At 37.9% G+C, this 16,451-nt stretch overlaps 1 protein-coding gene across 7 annotated transcripts; it reads right to left on the bottom strand.

Moving 5' to 3' along the window:
• Positions 1 to 737: 737 nt before the first annotated feature.
• LOC148716745 (uncharacterized) lies at positions 738 to 10,707 on the bottom strand. 7 transcript variants are annotated; one of them, XM_088745535.1, is made up of 6 exons: positions 10,610 to 10,698; positions 5,977 to 6,018; positions 3,640 to 3,893; positions 3,006 to 3,150; positions 2,137 to 2,261; positions 738 to 1,680 (listed from the first exon to the last, which is right to left on the bottom strand). In XM_088745535.1, exons 3-6 carry the CDS (start codon positions 3,889 to 3,891, stop codon positions 1,474 to 1,476), a joined length of 729 nt encoding a protein of 242 aa, XP_088601661.1. In that variant the 5' UTR covers positions 3,892 to 3,893; positions 5,977 to 6,018; positions 10,610 to 10,698; the 3' UTR covers positions 738 to 1,473. The 7 variants fall into 7 exon arrangements, with proteins under 7 accessions (XP_088601661.1, XP_088601662.1, XP_088601663.1 ...); XM_088745536.1 differs by lacking the exon at positions 10,610 to 10,698 and adding an exon at positions 9,586 to 9,605; XM_088745537.1 differs by lacking the exon at positions 10,610 to 10,698 and adding an exon at positions 6,886 to 6,966.
• Between the last annotated feature and the right edge of the window lie 5,744 nt (positions 10,708 to 16,451).

Below are 16,451 nucleotides of genomic sequence, written 5' to 3'. Positions count from 1 at the left end.
CTTCGCCATAAATTTACTTCCAGCAAATAGAATGTTCACCCTATGGTGATCCCAAAAATCTCTAATCAATCGCAATGATCTGATTACTGGCAACTCACTCATTATTTAATTGAGTGATGAGAGTTTGAAATCAAATCAAGGCTGTACCTTCATTCTGTCAACGTGCGCGGGGCGATCTGCTTATTGTTGAAAGGTTAGGAGGGTGACCAATCAACAGCCCGACATTGGTAAGAAACACAAAAGCTCTCATGTTCGTGTAGATCCCTGAATTGATAGGTGCAGGAGACGGGCTTTACGTCCTATCCGAGAAGACGAAGCAATGTGAGTGAAGCGTCTTGCTTAAGGACACAACGTCAAGCCCCAGCCAGGACTTGAACCCGGGCCATCTGACCCTGAGTCCAGCGCACTGACCACTGGACTACTCACGCCTCAAGGCTGTATCTTAATTCTGTCAACGTGCGCGGGGCGATCTGCTTATTGTACTGCTGAAAGGTTAGGAGGGTGACCAATCAACAGCCCGAAATTAGTAAGAAACACAAAAGCGCTCATGTTCGTGTAGATCCCTCACTGAACTTTAGAGCCTCTGCATTCGGGAAGAAAAGTGAAATTATCTCGACTTTGAACAGCCTAATTATCTTTTCCCTTTCACTCCTTGCATAGGATAGGAATGTAGTTTTACGGAGATAGTATTTGACTTAGTAATTTTAAGCCATTAAATAGAAAAAGACCACACATAATCGGCTAAATTTTTGGAGGTTTATTATAATAGGTAGACTACAAAGGTCATTGCAGTTCAAGTCTAGATTTTAAAATCGGCTCAAATGCAGTAATACGAGTCTGCAAGCTGTTCGGTTCGGACGTAAGCCACCGACTCGAAGAATTCTAAGAGTTAAAAGTCATCTAGGGAAATTTTCCTCTTTCACAGGTGAAATCATTTTTATAATAAACAAATAGACAATAATATCACCTGGTCTTCCTTGCTGCAACAAGATGACGGGGTACAACATCAAAGAATCAACTACAAATTCCATTTATCTCAGGAATTAATTTGAAGACTCGCGTTATTGGGGTTAAAAGGAGATTACAGGTACTGATTACCGTTTGAAAAACTTACAAATAGTAAATATTTTTCCAATTCATCTTTTTGTGTCTATGAAGATTAAAACATAGTCGTTTTTCTAAAGAACAAGACATTACAGCAGCCAGGTTTCACGGCAGCCTTAGCAACCAGGGGATACTGATACGATATTTTCTGATCTTAATTATGACGAACTACCACATGAAAAAAAAAAAAAAAAAACCATCAACAAATTATTTCTACAACGCAAAAAATTACTGGAACAGCCTCCGACTATTAGAGGTTAATGCTCTGATTACTTTTAGAAGAAATTACGATAATTCAACATTTTCCCACTTAATTCTTTCTTTTTTGTATCCAAGTAGGTTGAAATGCTCAACAGATCTTTGGCTGTCTCAGACAGATTTATCTGGTTTATTAAGAATGAAAAGAGCTTGAGGATTCGGATACTCCGGGTTCCAATTTTCAACCAGAGTTAGATATCCATTAGCATCACATCCCAGATAGTAGTCGCTGTTACGTTGTTTGAACATCGTATAGCTCCAGAAGTAATCAGGCTCAAAGATGGAGTTGTCTGGAGTCTGCACCCCCAGTGGTATTTCCTGAATTTAAATTGCTTTGAATTTAAAGATTTAATCTCTATGGTTGAATTACGCTCTTTTCCCTTGCTGCTTTACATAGCTATAACCTTGGATACTAATGAAACTGTTTCGTCCATGTATTTAGCAATTTCTAATTGAGTGTCGAAAGTAACACGGGATTACTTTAGTTTTGCTTTACTCCGCGCTGTGCTTAACAGCATTGATTTTCGTTTTACGTCATCCGATCGAAAAGTGCTCTTATTTACCTTAGAGTAAAAAGGCAGGCTTTCCGTATAGTACCCAGTTATTTTGAGGAGAAGCCTTGGAAAAAATTTATGAATGATTAAAAAAAATGGAATAAATTGCTTAAATGGGAATAAATAAGAATGACTCGATATATACTGATTACTAGATAGAAAGGTTTGGGAATAGACAAGCAAAGGAGAAAGGAATCAGATAGATTTTATCATTACTTACTACGGCTGTGATGGGGTTTCCTTTTCCATTTCCAGTCAGTGCTAACGTTTTGTTTGCGTCATCTTTGAATAACAAGCCAAAGAATGTTGTCATATCTCTTGTTTCATCGATGGTCTCCATAAGAGCTAAATTTGAAACATAAGTTTGAGGAAGTATATGAATTTCAGGAAACAACAAAGGACGGAGAGTTGACGTAGTAATAGATAATCATCATTTTAGTTCCTACGCTGAGGGTCCATGAAACCGGTAATTTAAAAAGAGTTCCTCAATCAACCAGCTGAAAAGTCATACCAGTTGCTAAACCTGCAAAATTTTCAGTTCAATATCTTTATCAATGTTCTCTGGGCTCCTCGAGACCAGTTATGTCTATGAACTTTCAAAGAAATCATAGTAACCTATTAGCCCCAAAATAGAAATGGCCAAGGTCGCAAAATTTTGGTAGAGGTTTAGGATGGGGAGCCTCCCTTGACAAATATAAGGAAGAAATGAAAATACACTCCCCCTTTTGATTACTGTTAGCGTTTGAGAAATAACATTTTCGCCACTTTACTTTGAAAAAATCCTTTGTTTCCACCTGCTACTAAATCGACGGTCATTTCTTGAAGGTTAAAGTGAGTAAAGTGACATTCGAAACGCAGCATCTAATATTGAGGCGGTTAATATTCACATCTCTCTTCCCTCCTTCAGTGTTTCTGCGTGAATATGTAGCTTAACGACTTGAACAGTTGTTCAAGGTGGCATCATCACACACAGGGATGTGGGGAGAGTTGTTAAAGAGACATGTACTAACAATGTTGCGATTGGAGTGTCTCAGGGACCTCTGGCAGACATTGGAGCCCGCGTTAAATAAGACAGAATTATGTACTTACTGTCACGGCCCGAGGAAAAACTCCCGCTGCAAGTCACAATGTCGTTGCGTGAGTTTCTCACCACAAGACCGTCATTTACTTTGCTGACTGGGCTCCACAGTCGATAAATGGTATTTGGCTGGACTGGATGAAACTTGGTAGGAGACTAAAGCATAAACAAAAACCACACAGAAATTGATGAGTAAAATTAAATTTTTATGCAAACAGCGTCAGCTACACTGATCAGGCATTTCATTTTATGCGTTTGGCGTTTACGATGTTTATTTCTGGGTATCTGCTCACTATAGCTTACATTCACTGGTGCGTGATCTCATCGGAAACGAAAAAGAAATGTGTGTGCACAAGTTTAACTCGCTAGAACAAAACGACAGCAATACGATACTGTGAGAACATGAAATAAAAGTCGGTGATTCCTCGGATACTCAACACATACTGCTTCAACGCTACTACATTGCAACATTCCTTTCAGTTGACATTCCTAATCCGAAGATTGTCAAATTTGAATTTTTTCAGTCGTTGATTACTCGAAACGAGCTACTACGCGTGTGACAAGCGCTCTAGAGACTTCTTACTAGTAAAAAATATGCCACTTTAAGCTCGCTACTTAATAGGAATTGCCTTTTTTAAGCGGTACCTGTCCTACAAGTTTAGCTCGAAGTTCCATGCCATTTTTAAGAATTTCATCACTCTGGAGATCGACATAGGTTTTGAGTCTTTCATCGTATTTCTGGAACCTGAAATCACTTAGCTCCACTTCGCGCGGTAACACATCGGAGAAGGCTTTAAGGAAAAGAGGGAAAAATCCTTGAATATCTTCTCCTTTTGGACTGGAAATGCCTCGCCTCGTTTTCTTGTAGGTCACAAAGATATTAATCAGGTCGGCCATCTCTAGAATGTGGAAAATTCAGAAGGATATATCAGTGTATTTTGACTGTATTTCGGGTACAGGGTGTCTTCATATGTTATAAATTAGATCAAATATCAAACACTTTTATTGGATAAAACTCGAAGTTTCCCTTGAAAGTCATTAAAAGTGCTGATGCTGTTGTTCTTTTATGCAATTGACTGAATTATTGAAACCGCTTAATGAGATTTTCCTCTACAACGATTCTTCTACCTCTTAACCCTCTTCTTATAAGGTTACATATTCTATTACAACGCCAAAGACATAAATTACAAAATAGCGGAACCCAAAAGATTATCGTATTTTTCTTATGAACTGACCTCGTAAAAATACTATACCTCTCACTTCTGAGTAAAACATTGTGACTTATTGAATAGTTTAAAGTGCGCCTACACCCAAAAAATTTTTTTCGCTTAACGAAGTAAGCTTATTTTTTTGAGTATTTCTGCGCAAAAATTTTTCTATTTGCTCAAATCTTCAATTTTCTATGCCCAGTCAAAATACGGAAAATCGGCCGCCATCTTGCCCCACGACCGAGTTTAAAGAGGAATGGCTCTAGTGGGTAATGTGACGTCAAATCGAGAACACGAAAGTCTGCTTTTCACACATTTTCACTTGTTTGGGAAGGTTGTAGTCGATAATTGTCCGAAAATATGCCGACTAAGTGTGTTGTAGAAGGATGTAGCAACGTGCGAAATTTGCAAGAGGGTATCGCGCTTCATACAATCTTCATACAACACATCTAGTCGGCATATTTCGGACAATATCGACGACAATCTTCCCAAACAAGTGAAAATGTGTGAGATGCAGACTTTCGCGTTCTCGATTTGACGTCACATTACCCGCTAGAGCCATTCCTCTTTAAACTCGGTCGTGGGGCAAGATGGCGGCCGATTTTCCGTATTTTGACTGGGCATAGAAAATTAAAGATTTGAGCAAATTAAAAAATTTTTGCACAGAAATACTCCAAAAAATAAGCTTATTTCGTTAAGTGAAAAAAAAATTTTGGGTTTAGGTGCACTTTAAGCTGCTTTTTCAGATAAGTTTATTATCCAACTTTGCTTCGCATCGCGAAAGCGACGAATTGGATTGAAGTTACGAAAAATGGCGAACAATTTCAACTGCTTTCTGACGACGAAAAGTCGGACTGGCTGGCGAATATCGATTAGATAAATCGAACGAAGAAAAGTAGTTAGACGACAATGAAATTTAATATCTATGGAAGAAAGTAGAAACAGCAACACGACCAAAACAATGAGAACTGTCCTTTGCATACTTCTGTCACGCACTCCCCCCAAATAAATATCCGCGAAATTCACCCGCACTAAAAAATAACAAATTGGCGTGTTGGATAATAAATCTGTTATAAAATATTTTGTTTTATACTGTCACTGAGTATATTTGCTCGTTGCTTTTATTTTGAATGGCTCTACGGGCTCGTCAAAATACGGCACAACTCGTGAAAATACTCACTGATACTACGCAACAAAACGTCTAATAAGATACGTATAGACCTGTTTCCGTGTCGCGTGACGCGGCCTTTAAATCTTGAACTGCTGAGAATTCAAAATCGCCCTTTATTTCAGTCAGTTAAAAACGTGAAATTATATCAAATGGTATTCCAGGTTTTTCGACTGATTTGTTCTCTATCTATAAATCAGTACACGCGTTGAACCTCACAATTTATCTGAATGACTATATCTTGAAAATTGTGAGAGGAAAGAAGTTTACAGCGAGGCCGACGGCTACAAAGAGGGTCGGATACCTGTTGCCCCGACGTTTGAACTGGAAAAAAAAAACAGCATTTTCGGGAAAAGGTAAACAAGTATATACGAGGGTGAAACGAGTACACATAATCATGATTTGTAGTAATTCAGTCTTTAGCACAATCTAACCCTCTAACTTTTGCCCCGGCTTTTGATGTTTGGTACCCTAGCTCTTACAGAAAAGCAAAGGTTTTCTAAGGTTTTATCTTCAAAAGCAATTCCCCGGAAAGTTTAAAAGGATTCTTAATGCTGTGGAAAAGCCCCTCAAAGGTTAAAGACCGTTTAGGCAATATCTGCTCACCTTTGCTATGCACAAAACTTCTAGGCTATGGCAAGTACACCTCTGCAGGAAGACAAAACTTGTTTATGGTAGGAAAAATTACACAAGTATTTATAACTGCAACTACTTAAACATGTCGTGACACAGCAGTGAAGCTGTCATCGTTTGCATCGCGCTCGTGAGAAGCATCATAATCGTGCCAATAACAGGAATAAAAAAGCCCGTGAAAACGCTGTCTAAAAGATGGAAAGTTCGATTAACTTTAAGGAATTTTGCGTGTGTATTGGATTGCTTTTACTATCGCCGAATGTAATTTTACTATCGCCGAATGTAATTATTTGTTTCAGTTGTTTGATGGAAAACCTGTAAACTAGCTTCTAGCTAAGTGTTTCTCCACGTTAAACTGTCTATTTATTTTATATCTTATTTTATTTTTTTTACCACACGCAAACTTATTCTTGTTCAGGCGTGCGCGACACTAAATCCTTTGGGCAAATTTCCACCATTTGAATATCACAAATAGGATTTTCTTCCTTCACAAGTCATACTGGAAATTATACTTCTTGTTCTAACAAGTTGCCTTTTACGAAAACCACGCTGACAATGTAGATATAACATAAACTGACACTTCCTAAAAGACTTGGACGCAATGGACAAATGCCAAAACTAATCAGTAAAATAATCCCCGGGGTATCAGCTTGAATTGTTTTGTCCATGATGCGTGCATGTCCAGTTATTTGGGTGTATTCTTTTTTCACTTCGGTTTACAAAACCGGCGCTTTAATCAATTGAGCTAACGGGGAGGGGGGGGGTTTCAAATAAATAAATAATTAAATAATAAGGATATCTAATATTATATATAAAAGATTGTAAAGTATAACAAAGGTATATCCGAAATAGAAAAGTATAATGCTGAGAACAAATCTTAACAATTGATTTCCTAGAGGCGATGAAGTTATCAGCATTTCTGGTATCCAAGTCGATGGTGTTCCAGTCCTTTCCACAGCGTGAGACAGTTTTGTTCAATAAGTTGTGTGAAATAAGGCGATTTCGCTTAACCAAAGACCAACCTATTGACATGATAATGAAGCTATCAACACCTGCTCCAAGATATCAACCCAAAACACTCAACAAGAACATTAAATTCGCTCCATCATTCAAGAATATCAAACAGATGGTTCAAGCTTAAGAAGATAACATTATTAATCCACCTCTAGAGTTTCGAGATGATTATAAGCCTGTTCCTCTTCCAAGAACAAAAACGCCTATCAAAATGTCTGTTCCACCACCAAGAACAAGAATCAATGAGACAAACTAGGCTTTGAAAGGATTCACTGAAACATCTGAAATAAACATCAACAATCATAAAGATCCATTCATTCAGATGCAGAGTACAAGATTGGCTATTCAAAAATATGTTAACCGAAATGAAAGGCCTCAAATTCACAGAGACATTAAAGATCACCTTCGAGAAGCCGAGTAATGATGAAGTTATAACGGAAACAGCATATTTTAACAGTTCACCTCAGACAATAATAAATGAAACGGAAACAGCAGACTCTGTACAATCAACCAAACAACATATATTAAATAAAATTGCACAATGGATATCAGAGGAATCTGGGGCTATTCAATCTATTGATAATCACTACCTGAATACTGTCCTATATAATCCAACGAGGGGGTCTTCCTATATTCAACTTCCATCAGAACAGAGGCATGATAAAAAAAGGATTGATAAATATGAAAAATACGGATAATGAATGCTTTCGTTGGTGTCATATTAGACATTTGAATCCACAAGGGAAGTATCCCAGGAGGATGAAAAAAGTTGACAAAGCTTTCATTGAAAAATTGAATTCCTCAGGAATTGAATTTCCAGTACGTAACTACAAATCAATAAGATAGAAAAGCAAAATAAAATTAATATCAATGTATTCGGCTATGAAGATAAACAAAGATATCCAATATATGTCAGCAAAGAGAGAAATGAAGATCAGATGAATCTTTTATTAATAACAGAAGAGAAAAACTCACATTATGTACTGATAAAATATTTTGATAGATCAATATACAACCAAACTAAACAAAAGGGAGAAAGCACTTTTGCATGTATCGTTTGCAGTGTTTCAGTTCTGAAAAGGTATTAACTAATCATAAAGCTGATTGTCTCATAATAAATGGAGCTCAAGCTATAAAGATGCCGACTTAAGACAACAACATATCGAAATTCAATAATTATCACAAGCAACTGCCTATTCCGTTTGTAATCTATGCCGATTTTGAAGCAATGACAGAAAAAGTATAAGGCTGCCAACAAGCCGATGATAAATATTTCACTGAAGCTTATCAAAGACATACTGACTGTAGATATGGCTTGAAGGTCGTCTGTTGTTATAATGACAAGTACACAAAAGCTATGCAAATCTATAGAGGCCCGAAAGCTTTTTACAAATTCATGGAACAGATGCTTGAAGAGGTAAAATGCTGTAAGAAGGTTATTAAATTCAAATTTAACAAACCACTAAAAATGACAAAAGAAGATGAAGAACAATTCCAAAAAGCTGATAAATGTCATATTTGCGAACAGAAACATACTGAAAAAGATATTCAGATCGGAGATCATTGTCACGTATTCAGAAAATACAGAGGTTTGGCTTATCAAGATTGCAATCTTAACTTTCAGATCAGTGATAAAATACCTGTAATCTTTCACAATTTGAGAGGGTATGATTCCCACTTTATTATGCAAGAAATTGGAGAGATTGTCCATAATAACAAATACACAAATAAAAAAGGAGAAGAGTGTCAAATGAACATCAATGCAATCCCAAATAATACGGAGAAGTATACGGCTTTCATACTTGGGAATCATCTTACTTTTGTTCGGATAGCTTTCTATTCATGAGTTCAAGTCCTGATAAACTAGTCAATAATCTTCCAAGAGAAGTTTTCAAATAGACATCACAACAGTTTAAGAACAAAAAATTCAATCTTAGGACTCGAAAGGGCGTTTATTCTTACGATTACATTGACAGCTTTGCCTAAATTCGGTTCTGTCCTCGTGTACCGGTTCACAAGAGCCGTTACAAAAGACCGAACAATACACAACAGCTAACCAATGACTCCTAAATAAAGAAAGAACAATGGTAATTCCCTTGTGAACCGGTACACCAGGACAGAACCCTAAATTCAATGAGACAGAATTGCCAACCAAAGATGAATTTTACAGCATACTGTATAATGAACATATTTTAGATGATGAATACGTACATGCTCAAAATGTATGGAATGCTTTCAAGTTAAAAACAATAGGTGATTAACATGATTAATACCTCAAGGCTGACATATTGTTGTTAGCTGATGTCTTTAAGAATTTTAGAAAAAACTTGTCTTCAATATTATAAAATCGACCCTTGCCATTATTTCACAAGCCCTGGACTATCTTGGGATGCTATGTTGAAAATGACTGATATCAAACTTGAATTGATGACTGATATTGACATGTTCCGATTCATTGAAAAAGGCTTGAGAAGAGGTACTGCTTATATTGCTCATCGGTATGGAAAAGCGAATGACAAATACATGAAAACATATGATAAGAAGGCGCCCTCAAAGTATGTCATGTACCTTGATGCTAATAATCTGTACGGTTGGGCTATATCGGAATACCTTCCAACTTGTGGATTCCGATGGTCGACAAAAAGCAGATCGATAAAACGAACCTTGGAGTTTATACTGAAGAAAGTAAAAAGGGATTAATATTAGAAGTGGACCTTGAATACCCAGAAGAATTACATGATTTGCATAACGACTATCCACTCGGACCAGAGAAGGTCAAAGTCACACCAGACATGTTATCAACATATTGCAGAAAAATAGCTGATAAATTTAAAATATCAACAGGTATTGTATCAAAACTTATCCCAACATCATCGAATAAAGAGAAATACGTTCTTCATTACCGAAATCTTCTATTATATCTTAACCTTGGAAAGAAATTGAAAAAATTTCATAGAGTACTTGAATTTAATCAGTCACCGTGGTTGAAACAAGACATTCGCCGTTTTCACACTAGAGGACGGACAAATCGTCTGGACGGACAAATCGTCTCAGACGAACAAATCGTCTGATGTGAAAACGGGAAGAACAAATTTTTCGACGAGCAAATCGTCTGATATTTGGCAGTCTGGAAAGACGATTTTTTGAAGACCATTTGTCCGTCGAGATGAACAAGTCGACGACAGTACGACATAAACTCATATCAGACGGTAAAATGTTCGATTTTCTCGCCACGAGGAAATAGGACTAGCAACAGAGCGAGGTTTTATGGGAAGTTTCGACGTGGCGGCATTTTGCTTTCTCTTTTGTGTTGTGACTGTTTTAAAAAGCGCATAAGATATTTCAGGTCTTTCTGGCTAACAAAGGAAATCGATCAGAAAGCGACAACATGTAGCGATCTTTCTTGTCCTGTCAAGAAAGATGCAGTTTGCCTTGCGAAAGTGATGACGCAGGAATATTGGCAGCTGAAGGCTTTTGAAATTTCCCGCAGTATATTTACCTTCCTTGGTCATGTAACTCACTAAATGGTCTTCAAAGCGACCCTTTGCCTCTATTTTAAGTTAGATAGTGGTTAGTCTTCTTATATACCTACCTTGAAATTCAAGTTTTTTGACGACACACAAATGATGGGGCTGATTAGCGTAATGATTAATACATCGGAAATGCGCAATAACTTTTATTCTACTTCGGCATGCGTGGTTTAGTTGGACAGTGGTTTCCTATACTAGTGTACGCGAAAGCGAGGCATCGGGTCAAGCTTTCTCGAATATTACACGAGTTGTGAAGTCAATTTCAGAATGAACGTTGAAAATTTTGAATTATTTCCAAAATCAGTGTTAATATCTGCCGAAGAGTAAGTGAAAATATGAAGCGGTAAGTGTCCTCGTGACATTGCGAAAGGAGGGCTGAAGAAATGGCTGTGTTAAAATTCGTCGTTTTCCTCTTATAGAGGATTCCCTGGAGGAAGATACTGACGACATTGAGCTTCAGCTAAGTCAGAAGGTAGGCATTCCGTTGGAAAGGAATGATGTATCTGTTTTTCATCGAATTCCAAGCAGTAGGGTATCAGTGGATCCTGCCATAATAGTAAAATTTGTGAGACGAGAAATAAGGGAAAGTTTGCATCGGTGTCATCAAGCGTCCAAAAGAATTTATTTAGGGGTATGTAAATAATTCTTTTATTCTTTTATTCTCGTAGGATCAATGTAGTGTGTGATAATTGTATCTGTTATGTAATTTGTTTTCTTCACTTGTGTAACCTGTTATGTAATTAACCTTTATTTTAATATATCAAATAGTTTTCTTCCTTCTTTTCTGGCACCTTGAGTCCACATGTATATAAGGATTTGGGTGGTTTCGGTGTGAGGTTTTTTTTTTCTCCCTGTTTTGAGAGAAGGTCACTGGTGAAGGTTTGAAAGTTACGGAGACTCGTTTGGATCAGGGCACGTTTTAATCACTGAAGAGTCATGCAGTAAAATCGTTCCTTTACACGACAAAGAGTTCATTTGTCGGGGAGCGTATATGTGCCGAGAAGCTGGCCGAAGAAAGCGCAGAAGAAGGAAAAAGAGAAGATTATTTTCTGTCAGAGGGCAAGCCAGTGAAGACAACTGAGTCAAGAAAAATCTGAGCGAAGACCGAATTACGTGAAGCTGGAAACTTCTACGTTTAGCTGGGTTAAACGTGAGTTTGGCTTGTGAATCGTAAGTTTGGTTTATCAGTTGTTTGTTGGTGGAACGTAGTTGGGTTAAGGACAGGTTAGGCACAGGGACGCGAGGGCGAGCTGAACTGAAAAAGAAAAACGTACCCTTTTTTTTTATTATATCTTAATAGTAATACTCTTGTCAATAGATTTAGTGTATTCAGTTGTAGTTTTAAATTATCGTCTTCCTGTAAATTAATTAAGGTACTAAATAATTCAGCTCATTGTATTGTCGTTATTGTTAGTTACTTTATTGTCTTACTTAGAATAATAAATATTTGTAGGCCAATGTTTAGTTGTGTTTTGGCGTGTCTTATCGGGCTTTTTTGTGCTGAATGTTTTGTGTGTGTTAGGGGGCGCCCACCTTTGCAGCGTGGTATCGTCACAATCGGGCAAGGAAAAGGATAAAATCCCATGTCATTCAACTTGTCAACAAAATAGTGATTGATAATTGCGAAATAGCTGACCAAGAATCAATAGTCAATGTACTTCATGAATTTTTTTGCTAATGTAGGTAGTAATCTTGTGAGCTCCATTCCTAGTGCTACTCAAACTGCCAGGGAGTTCACGTCACCTCCTATTTGTGATAGTTTGTTTTTGTCTCCGGTGACTGCAAATGAAATTGAAGTAGAAATAGCCAAGCTTAAAGGGATACTCTCTAGCCTGTGATGGAAATTTGAGAAAAGACGGATAATGACTTAAATAAAACAGATCTTTTGAAAAACAGGGTAAATCTTTTGTAGTTTTCGTTTAAATTTGAAACTTTTCTCAACGCGTGGTTCGAGCGTAGGGGCTTTGTCTCCCAACGGAAGTGACGTAGAAGGGAGAACTCATTCGACTTCCGTTGAGATTTCTTTCACAAGAGCACCAGGATTTCTTCAAAATCAAAAACGCGTCCCAAAAATACAATAGTACCGCAACTATGTGGGGTCGGTGGATGTTCCAATACACGTAGCGATGGAGTAAACCTTCATAAATGGCCCGAAGATCCTTTTTTTCGCTAGGTTATGGACGAGAGCCGTGAAAAATACGCGATCCGATTTTGTGAACCCAACAAACTCTAGCCGTCTGTGCAGCATTCACTATTTCACTGCAGATTCTTTTGAGGAACAGTCGGTTCTGGCGAAATCCATGGGTTTAAAGATGAAAGCCCCTATAAAATACAATGCTGTTCCCTTAATTTTTTATATTAATCCGCCTGTAAAAAGAATAAAAGGCTCGACGACGAAAATAAACTATTATCTTCACAAGTCCGTGACACTAGCGCGGGATTATCGAAACAAAATTGACAACAACTACGTGGAGCTTACAGAAAACGGGAAGCTGCAAGGGTATGTACTACCAGTAAAAGAAATATAAACCTGTATTCATTGAATGATAAATGAAGCAAAAAGCCTTCTAAACTTATAACCGATCTCATTTACCCGGTGCATGTTCCAGATCCTCGATGCACATACAGAAAATGAACGGCTGTCCCTTTCAAAGAGCGTACCGAAGAATTAGGTTTGGCATGGGCAGAATTCTCACCGCAAGCTCAAGATGTCAGCACCAGAACTCCCAAAATAGGGAAAGATGTCTCTTGGCAAGTTGTCAGACGTCCGTTCCAGTAAAGAGTAAAGGCACACAGCGCACTTTGCTCAAGGAGTTCATTACGTCGACCCCGCTTTAGAGTGACGAGGAAAATTCGGTTCAAGAGGAAGAAGCTGAAGAAGAAGTAAAAGAATGAGGAATTACGCAAGCTTAAGATTTACATAACACGTGCAGCGAATGCGAGAGAATAACAGCTTTATCATGTTAAAAACAAATGCCGGTCGTAATCAAGTTAAGGTCCTACATTTTTAAGGTCAAAAACTGCTGCATTTGTCAAATCTAACGATCACTTCACTTTGCGAGGTGACAAACGAAGAGATTTCGCCAAAAGGCGAAAATTGTAACACAGAGAAATCGCTTGCCTGTCTGTTTGGTAATCGCTTGAATGGATCAGCCTCATCTAATTCATTCGAGGAGTCAGAACTAGCCTCACTTTCGTAAGGCTGAAACACATATGGTTGATTTCCTTGAGCGTCTGCACTCTCGATCACCGACGATGAATCCAAAAAGGAACTACTCGAATCACTGGAGTCGGACTCCATTACGATCGCTCGTATGTTTTTCAGTCCTCCTTTCTTCGTCATTGATCACGTGTTTAAATAGGAGCCATTTTAACTTCCAGTCTTTAAATATTGAGTGAATTTCGCGCTTTTACACCAAGGAGTTTAATCGAAAGAAAGGTTTTAGAGAACTTTTTCTTCTTCCAGTAGTTGTTTTGGCAAAAGATCTACATTTTAATTAAATGTTAAAATTTGGTGGAGAGTATCCCTTTCATGCTAGTAAAACTGTGGGTCCTTGCAGTATCTCCATTGTTATTCTTAAGATTCTTAAGTGTGAATTATCAGGTCCTTTACAGACCATATTTAACACATCTTTTCTTATTGGAATTGTCCCTGAGAAATTTAAGATGGCTAGAGTAATCCCAAATTTTAAGAAAGGTTCTCAGACAAGCTTAAATAATTATACACCCATTTCTCTACTCTCTGTTTTTAATAAGTTGTTAGACAAGCTTATGTATAAACGCATAGGCAGAAAATGTGGACGGCAAGCGGCAGTCAACGCGGGCGCAAAAAGAAAAAGAAACCAAAATGGCGGTTAGAGCGAATAAAAGAGTAAGTAAGGGCTATTACAAGGATTTAATTGATGTGAGCACTGCTGTTGAAAATAAAGTGAATAAAAATACCTTCCCGGGTAAGTTAGAATACCAAAAGAAAATATCTGACCTTCAGTGTGGTCAACCTCTTGAGCCTTTTCTTCGCCTCTGACAAGATAATACCATTCGTTAATGGTGCTATAGGCCAAGGCAATTGTCAAGGCTATTTTTCTTGCTTCTCTGTCTCTTGCATATTGCAGTGAGATGTCCACAACGTTGATTTTCCAAGTTTCAAATGATTTAACTGACGGTATATCAGACATGGCACATATGAATATAATTATTTTAGCAAAAAATCCCTCCCGCGTTCCCACTTTTTTTGGAAATATATATTCAGCGGCTTCTCTCTTTTAGTGTAAATACCTCGTGTATGAGGAATTACGAAGAAAAACAAAGATAGCTGCCAAATAGCTTCCGAGAAGAAGGAAAACAAACCGTCTATGGAGCGTTTTCCCCTCAATGATGGCGCCGATTCCACATTGGTCTCACTTTCAAAGAAGCCTGCTTTTCGTCTTGAAAAGGCAGTGCCCTAGAGTTACATCTCATCTTTTCAATAGTAAGCTGGGAAAACTTGTCGGGACAAGAACGTTTTCTTCTCACGCTCAGAAAGGCATGAAGTTAAGTGATTTTTTAAGAGGTTAGTAAGTTAGGGCTTCATTGTGTTTGTCTAGAGTTCTTTTCATCGCAAAAGGCAGTGGCTTGACTGAAATTATTTTCATTTCCTGTGCGATAAAAATGTAGTTCGATTATTGCTTTATTAATTTTTAAGCTGGGGAAAGTGCCCATTTGAGTGGAAATTACAAAAATTAGGTACGTAAAAAATCTCCCCCAAATTTAATCTCTTTTCGTGTTATATGCGCATGCTTACGGCCAAGTTGGCAGCCATGTTGTCCGAAATTTCTGGCTATGGGATAATTGACTTTCTTAACAAGAGAAAACTTATTTATGGTAAGCAGTTTGGTTTCCGCTCTCACTACTCAACTGAATATGCAGTTCTTAGTATTATTGACCAAGTACAATTAACCAATGAAGATCATCATTATGATTATTCTTGTGGAATATTCCTAGACTTTAGCAAAGCTTTTGATACTGTTAATCACCAAATTCTACTAAAAAAAGACTTGACCACTATGGTATCAGAGGTGTTGTTTAGGACTGGTTTACTTCATACTTAAGTAATAGATCAAAGTTTGTTTCTGATGCTGCTATTACGTCAGGCACCCAGACAGTGCCCTATGGTGTGCCCCAAGGGTCAGTGCTTGGATCACTTTTATTCTTAATTTATGTAGATGATTTTCATAATGGTTCAAACTTTTGGATTTCCATCTTTCCATCTTTTTGCGAGGCGATAGCCAAGAGCGACTCTAGCTTTTTGAGTGCTTAGCAAACCTCCCAAGGGCATCCATAACTCAATAGTGTACGCTGTGGTGTTACCATTTGTTTTATAACATGACATCGATACATTGGGGCCATAGAATTCCCTTTTATTGAACCAGTGAATGTTCGTGTAGTCATACATGACCAAAAAAATCAAGCGCGCGAAAGCTAGGCATTGCACAACTAGCAGCACGGGTTCACTCGTCAAGTCAATCAAAGACAACTGTAATCATGTTTACTGAAATCCACGACAAAAAGCCTTCGTAATAAGCTAACCGCAGCCTTCGTAATAAGCTAACGGACTTCCAGGCTTCAATCTACTCCGATAATGTTGACATTTTGGTGATTACCGAAACTTGGCTTACAACCGCCATTTTGGATCATGAAGTCCTTCCGAGAGGTTACAACGTTTATCGTCGCGACAGGGAAGAGGAGAGGAGAGGCGGAGGCGTTTTGATTGCTATAAGAGACAATATTTCTTCCCAACGTCGCCGGGATATAGAAACAAATTGTGAGCTTGTGGTCGTCGAAGTCAATCCGACGAAGGCCAATAAGTTCCTTCTTTATGGCTTTTACCGTCCTCAGTCGACTAATAGCGAATATTTGCTGGAGCTC

Source organism: Stylophora pistillata, chromosome 14 (assembly GCF_964205215.1).
Source record: "Stylophora pistillata chromosome 14, jaStyPist1.2, whole genome shotgun sequence".
Classification (NCBI taxonomy): Eukaryota; Metazoa; Cnidaria; class Anthozoa; order Scleractinia; family Pocilloporidae; genus Stylophora; species Stylophora pistillata.
The sequence above is the reverse complement of the archived record's forward strand: the minus strand, read 5'-3'. Positions and strand labels throughout refer to the sequence as shown.

Coding starts and splice junctions, on each gene's coding strand:
- LOC148716745 (XM_088745538.1), bottom strand. CDS start 3,891: ATGGCCGACCTGATTAATATCTTTGTGACCTACAAGAAAACGAGGCGA. Junction 2,262..3,005: donor TTTTTCCTCGGGCCGTGACA/GTAAGTACATAA, acceptor TTTCAAATTTAG/CTCTTATGGAGACCATCGAT. Junction 1,681..2,136: donor GAAACCCCATCACAGCCGTA/GTAAGTAATGAT, acceptor ATTTAAATTCAG/GAAATACCACTGGGGGTGCA.